Source organism: Corythoichthys intestinalis, chromosome 1 (assembly GCF_030265065.1).
Source record: "Corythoichthys intestinalis isolate RoL2023-P3 chromosome 1, ASM3026506v1, whole genome shotgun sequence".
In the NCBI taxonomy this organism is placed as follows: domain Eukaryota; kingdom Metazoa; phylum Chordata; class Actinopteri; order Syngnathiformes; family Syngnathidae; genus Corythoichthys; species Corythoichthys intestinalis.
The window spans coordinates 67,023,778-67,033,866 of NC_080395.1; the positions used below are offsets into that span (position 1 = coordinate 67,023,778).

Below are 10,089 nucleotides of genomic sequence, written 5' to 3' on the forward strand. Positions count from 1 at the left end.
GCAGTGACGAGAAGGACGTAATGTTTGACTTGTTTCTTACCAGGACAGGGCTACAGCCGCTCGGCTGAAGGTTTGATAGACGCCGGGCCAGCACAGCTCGGTAGCTGCTCTCGGGGTCGTCTTCCAAGGCGACGCTGTCCGGCTGCGAGTCCTCCACGATGAGACACGGGTTCTCCGGCTGGGGTATGCTGGAGTCCAGTTCACTTCCGCCGGGATCCATAACGTCGGGCCGCCGCCGATAGCACGGGGAGACTACTTGGCTACACAAAGAAACATGTGTTCTGTGAACGAGCCGTCGGTTGTTGGTTAGCTTTGGAAACAGCCGTTGTAAGTTAGCTAGAAAATCCCACCGTTTCACTGATCTAATGAAGTATACAGGGTTCAGTTTGTATCATTTTCGTTGAATATCGTCGATTATGTCTGGAAGCCCGGTAGTGTCTCACACCCACCAACCCGTACAGCTCGGCGCGGCAAAAAGAGCTGAGAAGAAGCCCATTGGTTTGCTTAAAACCGTGACGTCACTTTCCCTTTGGTTGGTTGGATGGGTACTAGACATTATATAGTGTGTACAATGTGCCTCCTTTGTTTTATGTTTTTTTTCATGTGTGTTATCATTTGTTGTGTTTCTTTGACTGCAGAGCACAGTTTTGCAGTTTTTGTGCTGTTGTATGTTTGTGATTGTTTGAATAAATAAAAGTTACTGGAGATTATTTTGACTCATTTTTAACTATTCATGGGGCACTCATTTGCAGTGTTGTTAATAACGGCGTTACAATATAACGGCGTTACTACAGGCGTTATTTTTTTTCAGTAGTGAGCAGGGGCGAAAGTGGGCCAGACTGGTAAGGAACGCAGTTCCGGTATAAGATTGAGGGCCAGACCGCAGTTTCGGTCTAAGATTCAGGGACGGAATGCTGTTTCGGTACACAGTGCTTTGATTCCGAAAATATGACGGCAACTGTCAAAATGCTATGTAAAAAAACAAATACTAAGCTGCCACACATGCATTTCATCTCCAAGAAAACAATCTACCAACATCAGATTTACATACACAAGTGTTAACAACAAACATAATAAAGTGCTTGTGCAGCGTAATCCATTTCCACCAATGCTGCTGCAGTTACCTGAGTCTGACGATGATGAGTCACATCAATGTGTGAATGCACGCAGCAAAGCAAAATGCCTGGACTCATTTATCGGTTCAATTAGCTGACATACTGACACGTGATCAGCAGAGATAGTTAGCTCTGATTGGTTCAAATGTGCATGTTTTCTGGAACAGCCAAAAAAAAGGGCAATGCAACATAAAATGGATCAAATCCTTAAGAGCAACAAAAGAGTTGAGGAGGCTTATTTATCAGATTTTGTTTTATTTCCTCTAATAGGGAGGTTGAGAACATCTTAGCTGTCAATATGCACTTTGGACTTATATTTGTTCATTTATGTTAGGCTACTTATTCATTTCCGTATGATTTAAAAAAGTCAATGTGTGCGCAATCTTCAAAATATATTCCATTTCACTCTGCATAATATGTCATTTGTACTTACTTTTCTGAATGTATGTTACTTATATCATTGTTATTAAAAAAAAAAAAGAAAAAGTAAATGTTTACATTAACTTCAATTTTAATATACATCGTATGTTCTTAAGTAGTAAAAATTGAGATATAGCATTTCGTATGTGAGGAAATCAGGAAAAATAAAAATTAGGAGATGGAGGTTGGGGGTTTTGCTGTTTTTGTTAACTTTTATTTTGTAAATCATTGAAAAAAATACAATTTTGAATGAAAATCAGTTTTTGTATGTTTTATAGAAAAAGCTGTGCTAAAACAGTTTTCTTTGCATTCCAATAGTTTAAGAGGTTTGACCCCCCCTCAAAAAAAAAAAAAAAAAAAAAAAAAAAAAAACAATTCACGTCGGAGAGTTTGGCCAAGAAATTCTAGCCACTTTCACCCCTGGTAGTGAGTAATCTAATTACATTTCTCATCTTGGCAACACTGTTACAGTTACTGAGGATGGAAAGGCATGCGTTACTATGCGTTACTATATTGGTTGAATGACGCGAGAAAAGTCTGAGGGAGACGGACTCACCGAGACGAGAGCAGATCAGTAGTGGGGAGGAGGCAAAAAAGTTGTGACGCCGAGCAAACGCGATGCTAGGTGGCTCCGATAATACCTGACTGTAGCCGATAGCCTACAAACTACGCCCACATGATATGGTAGATATCACATATATCTATAGAACTAAATGCGAAATGACAGACACGGAGGCATTAGCAACATGTACAGTATAGGAACTAGATGCATTAGTGAACAGCCGCCATTTTAAAGCAGTAGATTTCTTAGGAAGGCTCTGTTGTACAGAACCTTCCTAGCGAACCTAAGTAACTTTTTATCTAAAATACTCCTAAATCGGCATAATCTTGACTTGAATCTATCTTTAAATGATGAAACAGTTTTAAAACTTACACATGTCAAAAGTAGACAGAAAGGAACTAATGCAATAATGGGAGCAATTTTAACTTTTAACGGTTGATTCAGGGTAAAGGGTAAATTAGGGTAAAGAATTGGGCTAAGGCCAAAAACTTTTAAAACTTTACAGTGTGACCTATGTTTGTTTTTTTTTTTGGTTTGTTTTTTGAGGAAAGAAACAAAACATGAAATTTATCACCAGTTACTTTGCCAAGTAACTAATTACTCTTACATTCAGGTTACTAACGCAATTACTTTTTGGGAGAAGTAATTTGTAACTAATTAATTACTTTTTTAAAGTAAGATTAACAACACTGCTCATTTGACTCATTGGCTACCGCTGCCAGCGCCAGACGTCCAATCTATTTTGGGCTGGAAGTGATTGTGTAACGCGTGGCAGGGCAGGGTGAGTGCGTAAAAGGTAAAAAAGGGAGCAGACGTACACTTATGCACTTTTATTAATACACAAAAAAATAAATAAATCCAGCTCAACAACTCGTCACTCGGGAATACAACGGACCACGCACACATGATCGCACTTGACTCCCCAAAAAGTAGGTAGCAACTGAAGAAGACGAACATAAAGAGGCACCACCGTGTGGTGGATGTCCTAAGGAACAAAGAGGATCACAGAAGTGACCGTTACATAGTCCCCCCTGAAGAGAAAAAGGCTGTCCACAGCCGTACACTGCTGAAAATGAACCATAAAACAGCTAAACAGCATCCTATACATAGGCAATTATAAAGGCTGAAAGGCAAAGACTATATGAAAAAAAAAAAAAAGTGATTTTTTTCTCTTTGAACTTCCTCAATTCCAACAACAAACATGGGGAAATATGGTAACAAAATCAACACGTGACAAAGACGAGCAGCATAAAACATGGCCAACGGCCAGAAACGGCTTGCTCCAGGTCATGTGTCAGTGTGAAAGGCATTGGTCCATTTACAATTAGCCCAACCAGACGCAGTTCTGGAGCAACGTCTGGGCCTGAGGTCGTATCGCCTTGAGCATCCAGGAAACAGACGGATCCCAAACCGATGTTGAAACAACAGTCGGACCATCACATCCCAGAAATGGATGGATCTCTCTCACGTCAATATCGCAGCTGCAGTCGGGAAAACTCCGATCTTCTGTCAGGAACGCGGGCAGGCAGGTTTTGAGGACCCAAATGCAGGGAAACGAAAAAGGCAGCGAGGCAGGTGGCAGTGAACTCAAAAAAACGTTTTAATAATAACTAACAAAAATCACAAAGTACAAACGAAAGGATTATGGATCAAAGGGTTAATGTTCCAACAAAACTTACTTAAGCGGAGGGACAGGTACACGAGGGCTTGGACGGGACTTGACTTCAACGTTGACATAGACACTGACATTGACAATGACGCAACAAGGAATGAAAAGAAACTGGGAGCTTATATACACACACGCAGACAAGGGGTAACGAGACAACGAGAAACAGGTGAGCACAGGAGGATGCAAGTTCAGAGATAAACTCGAAGGCACAACAGGTGAAATTAATAGGCAATCACGGGGACACACAAGGAGGAAACACACACAAAACCTAACACTCAGAGGCACAGGGGTCGCCAACGACCATCCACGTGAGGCAGACAAAGTCACATTCGGATCCAAAACTTGACTGAGGTCCAGAGAAAGAATGTTCGGGCGCCATTTGTAACGAATGGCAGGGCAGGATGAGTGCACAAAAGGTAAAAAAGGGAGCATACGTCCACTTATGCACTTTTACTACACAAAAAATAAATAAATCTAGCTCAACCACTCGTCACTCAGGAATACAACAGACTACGCACACATGATCACACTTCAATCCCCAAAAAGTAGGTAGCCACTGAAGAAGAACACTAACATAAAGAGGCGCCACCGTGTGTTGGATGTCCTAAGAAACAAAGAGGATCACAGAAGTGACCGTTAAAATTGGTATAGACAATTTTTATGAGCGATATATGGGCGGCGCCATCCTTGAAAATGTCTGCTTGAACTTCCGGTTTAGAAAGAACGACATGAATTGCGGTTGAAGTAAGCAGTGTGTTGACAAAGTTAAAACTGCAAAATTAAACCAGAGGAACCCATGGAATTTCCAAAAATGGATTCAGCATGACGTATATGAGACTCCGAGACTTTCTTTGCTGTGCTTGAACTCCTGGAAGCGCCTATACACACCGTTTAAAAAAATAAAGGGAACACTAACATAACACATTGTAGATATAAATGAATGAAATATTTTTATTAAATACTTTGTTCGTTCCATAGTTGAATGTGCTGACAACAAAATCGCACAAAAAATATCAATGAAAATCAAATGTATCAACCAATGGAGGTCTGGATTTGGAGTTCTACCCAAAATGAAATTGGAAAAACACTACAGGCTGATTCAACTGTCATGTAAACAAGTCAAAATGAGGCACAGAAGTGTATGTGATCTCTACGTGCCTGGATGACCTCCCAGCAACGCCTGGGCATGCTCCTAATGAGACAACAGAGGGTATCCTAGGGAATCACCTGCCAGATCTGGACCAGAGCATCACTGAGCTCCTGGACAGTCTGAGGAGCAACCTGGCTTTGCCAGATGGACCTAAACACAATGTCCCAGAGGTGTTCTATTGGATATAGGTCAGGCGAACGTGGGGGCCAGTCAATGTCATCAATTCCTTCTTCCTTCAGGAACTGTTGCATACTACAGCCACATTAAGTTGGGCATTGTCGTGGACCAGGAGGAACCCAGGCCCCACTGTACAAGTGTAGCTTATGACAATGAGTTCAAGGATTTCATCCCGATACCTAATAGCAGTCAGGGTGCCATCATCTAACCTGTAGAGGTCTGTGAGTCCTCAAGCTCAAGCGAAGATTTTTACAGCACAAACAAAGCATAAAAGATTTGACTAATTTTTTAGCCATTTTTTGTCAAAATGAGGGGATGGTTGACATCAGGTTGACCTTTAAAAGTATTGTAAATATCTTAAGAACAATAGCAGCACAAACGTAAGTACAAACGTAGCACAAACAATTGCCATCATTTTTACATAAATTTGCGTCTGATGCGGGGCCAACTTCACGAAGGTAATGAGTCCCTCTGCTCATTGTGAGTACCCCACCCAAAACTGCAGGCGCAGCTCACCTTGACTTGCCAAAGTCATCAAACATCCTCCTCCATACCAGTTCTGCGATGGGTCTACTCACTTCTGACACTGATGTGGCGGTGTCGCTGTGATGAAGCATGCATGCTGCTGCTAATGCACTAAGGTCACTTTGTTACAATGAGAGGGAACGGAATGCTAAATCATACCAGAGCTACAGTCACCCTCAACTCACACTCAAGCAATGCATACACGCACAGGCACGCACATAGACATTGAATTTAAAAAATAAATGGATTAATTTAAAAAGACATTTAAAAAAGTAGTATGTTTTGGGGTTGCTGCAGTTGGTCATAGATAGGTTCAGCAATAGTACGTGCTCAAAGAACGAGGTCAGACCTGGATATACTGAATGACCAGGTTATTCCATCAATGATTTTTTTTCTTTCCTGGTGGCACAGACAGAATCTAAGATGACAATGCCATGGTTCATTAGGCTCAAATTGTTCAGGATGAAAAAGACATCATTTTCACACATTGGCCACCACAGAGTCCAGACCTTAACCCCACAGTTAAGGTTAAGGTCAATTGCCTTGACCCTGAAGTATCTATGAAAGCAAAAAGCATGTTTATTTCATAATGTATTTCACACAGTATTTTATGGTCCTGAATGAAATGGACCGCTTGGATGTGTGTGGAAGTGATCGTTTTATTTTTTTCAATTTTTTGAATCCCGCGCCATTAAAATGAGTAACTTCCAGCTCCAGTCTCGGGTTAAGGATGAATGCGAATGTGACGTCACCCAGCTCAGCATCTCACAATACGGTATTGCTTTATGGCATGCAGATGGACTACGGATTCAGATGATTTTTCAGATTAATTTGTTTATTTTTCGAATCATGCCAGCCAAATGTGCTGCAGGTTTTTGTTGCTGCACCAGGAAGAGCCGTGTGAGCCTTTTTGGGTTTCTAAAAGTTTCCAAAACAAGTCCGATTACTGTGGGACCATTGGACTTACGAGGATGTGAGTAACTACGTGTTTTGAATTATGTCAAATACTGGGATCATAGTAGACGTTTTAATAGGGAGGTGGCTTGCATTTTGTGGCTGATTGTCCACCGAGAAGCCATTCGGCCGACGACCGGCAGCTTGTCGCACACCGCCTTCGGTCCTCTTCGCTTGCCCGCCGAGTGAACGCTATACTCGGCATATGCTCGTGAAACCACCGTCTCTCGTCTGCAGTTCGCCATATCGTCCAGACTTCCAGCCCCCTCTGCCCTGTTTGTGTGCCCCGCAATACACCACTATCTTCGGGTTGGGCTCGGGCAGCCACGCCCTCCTCCAGCGTCGGCCAGTTTGTCTGGCGGTCATTCTCCAGCTGCTTCCCCCTCAACGAGCATTCCTACCTGCAGCAGGGGAACCACCAGCTGTAACTTGCTCGCCGCAAGTTGTCGGTGAAGACAGTCAACCCCGCCGCCGCGTGATATGATCTGGTGTTATTTTTTTGTGCTTTTTCGTTTCCGAAATGCGTGAATAAGACGCCGCTTGGTTCAGGTTAGCATGTCGGCTAACTGTCACGCCTCCTGCTTTGTTTACGCTCTTTCCTCCGTCTCCAAAGCCGGGCAGGGAAATTACAAAAGCCGGATTAACTCCAGTGGTATAAAATACCCTTCGGGAGGTGCAAGAAGTCAACACTTTTGACCATTATGCAGTAATTTTGCCCTGTCGTACTGAATAAATGCATTTTTAATATTTCATATTCCATTTAGCACAAGACTGTTATTTGTCATGACCATCCCATTTATTTAGCAATTGTGGGAAAATACGATAAAAAGAATATCCTGTAAAAATATTGGAGTAGAGAGACTGAAACCATGACATTTTGCGGCTCTCTTTGTCTCCTCGTTCTGAATACTTCCCCCTCAATGGGTTGAGTTGTAAATAAGATGAAACCATGACCCTGCCGACGTCATCCTCCTGTTGGGGACGTTAGAGCCCTATAATGGTAGGCGTGGCTAAACGCCCAATTAAAAGACTAATTTCTCGTCATCTGCACTTTGCCAAATTGTTGTATATAGTCGAATCGTCTCAAAATATGATTCTAACTCACATAATAATGCTATTTGAGACTTGGGAAAAAATACTTAGATCAAAAGAATATCCTATAAAAATACTGGAGTAGAGAGATTGAAACAATGATGACATTTTGCTCGTTATGAATCTTCCCTCTCAATGGGCTGAATTCTAAGGGCCCAAATACACCAGATGCATCATCGTTCAAGGTTCGGTCCGGCTCCGGCAAAAAATAGCGCCGGAGCCAATCCGTTCCCATTATATCCGATTGTTCAACGTATACTGGCCGTGTCAGTGCTCCGGATTGACTGCGGACCATCTCCGGCATGCCGGATGGTATAGGCTATTTTCTATTTTTGCCGGAGACGCATCCGTCAAAATGGGCGGAGCCAGGCTTGGAATCAACAGCCCAGTTGCTTATTCACGGTTTAAACACCAGCGAGCATCGACGAATAATGTTTCAACATGGAGGTGTAAAGTCACAAAGTGATTTATGATGCAGCAGATCAATATTATAAGGATAGCATTAAAAAGGAAGCTGCAAGGTGTCCTATTATGTGTGTTTTTATGTCAATGATATAAACCACACCGTGTTTTTATTACATTATTATTACACTTCCTCAACCTGTGGCTCTCGGAAGACTGTCTCTTTCTCACTCCCGCATCACATGAACAAAACAACATCACCGTAGCGTGCACTTCAGGGTGCCTCGGAAAACATGCAATCAGAATATTATGCATAGAACGCCATAGCAGAAGCTATGAGGATGGACGGGGAGTTTTTATGCAAGTTATGTAATTTATTAACAGTAATTACATATTACAGAATGGTCGGGTGTCACAAACAAAACACAACAAAACGCCATCAGTCAATGGGGTAGGCCACAGACAAGACGGACAAAAAGAGCGGAAAAAAATGCAATGGAAGTGGTTCCACTGCAGAAATTCTCGTGCCCGGCACACACACAATATTGGTTTGTATACAGAGTCGCGAGGGAAAAGTACGAAAGAGAACAGACCCTAACCCTAAACCCTAACCCAATCTGGAATTAAGAGACAGACACAACTAAAATACCAATATGTAGGAAAAAAAAACGTACTCTCTCTTTGCTTCTCTGATGAGTACAGACTCCGTGTGTTTGTCGTTGTTTTAAATGCAACATTATTGCGCACGATCACGCGAGAGCTCACGAGGGGACAGAGTTGGCGGACTGCAGCCGTGCGCAGCCGGTATGATTTGCCTGTTTTTGACGTACTGCGTGGCACGCAGTCAACAGAGAGCCGGACCGGACCCAGAACGATGATGCATCTGGTGTATTTGGGCCCTGAATCAGCTGAAATCGTGACCCTGCCGACGTCATTCTCCAGCTTGGGATGCTAGAGCACTATAATGACAGGCGTGGCTAAATGGCAGATTAAAAGATTAAATTCTCATCATCTGCGCTTTGCCAAATTGTTGTATATAGTCGAATCGTCTCAATATAAGATTCTAATTCACACAATACTGCTGCTTAAGAATTTTTAATGCTGTCGCAGGCACTTTAAATTATTACACTTTATGCCCTTGACAATCTACTTTGAGTGCATTCACTATTCGCCAAGTGAAGTTTTAACTCAGGTGTGTTGGCTACTGAACCAACAGGACAATCTAGCACAGCTCCTGCAACTGGTCTGCAGTACCTCAGTGTTTAGCACGTCTGACAGCCAAGGCGTTTTTCAACATAAACACTTCACCTCTTTTATAATTGTATACTGTCTCAGTGTTTGTTTGTTTTTTAGATTATTTGATTGGATGTTATTTATTTATGATGTTAATTAATTCTGCAATTCACTGAAAGGGAGTTGCTACTTTTAATCTCATTGTACTATGTATAATGACAAAGCCTATTCTATTCTATTCTATTCTATTCTATTCTATTCTATTCTATTCTATTCTATTCTATTCTATTCTATTGCGTGGGTTTAAATCCCAACTGGATAGAGTGACAATCAGTAAAGGTTAGAGTTATGACTACAAAACATTTTCAAAAATGTCTTTTTCCTGATGTTGCGTTTGATGAACTTCTATCCAGATATCACTTTTTTCTTTAATGTTCATTTCATTGGATGATGAAAAAAATTTCCGCACCTAGCAGCACATCCAAATAATGGAGCTTCATTATACAAACTTATCAACAATAACACAAATTTAACTGTTAAAAACATGACAAATAAAATATGTACTCATTGTCATGTATTCCTTGTGTATTGAATGTAAAACCGATATGTACTGTATACTAGGATAATATAGAGTGAGCGCCAAGTATTTTAATGTGAAATTTGAAACTGTCTTAGGCGCAGGAGGTTTTTTCAAGGTCTGGCAAAAGCAAAGTCCTTTTTTTGAATTTTAGATAAAAGTTAGTCATTTATAACCCCAGGCTGATAAATTTTAGATTTGCCATTCCTAGTA

The 10,089-nt window shown here is 41.6% G+C and overlaps 1 protein-coding gene across 2 annotated transcripts in view; it reads right to left on the bottom strand.

The window, feature by feature from the left end:
• The window catches only part of tp53bp1 (tumor protein p53 binding protein, 1), a 65,329-nt gene extending 64,806 nt beyond the window's left edge, over positions 1-523 (bottom strand). For both annotated transcript variants that reach the window (XM_057836928.1, XM_057836937.1), the window contains exon 1: positions 41-523. In XM_057836928.1, the coding sequence (XP_057692911.1) occupies positions 41-220 (180 nt within the window). In that variant the 5' untranslated portion in view covers positions 221-523. The remainder of the gene's footprint in view (positions 1-40) is intronic.
• Positions 524-10,089: the final 9,566 nt, after the last annotated feature.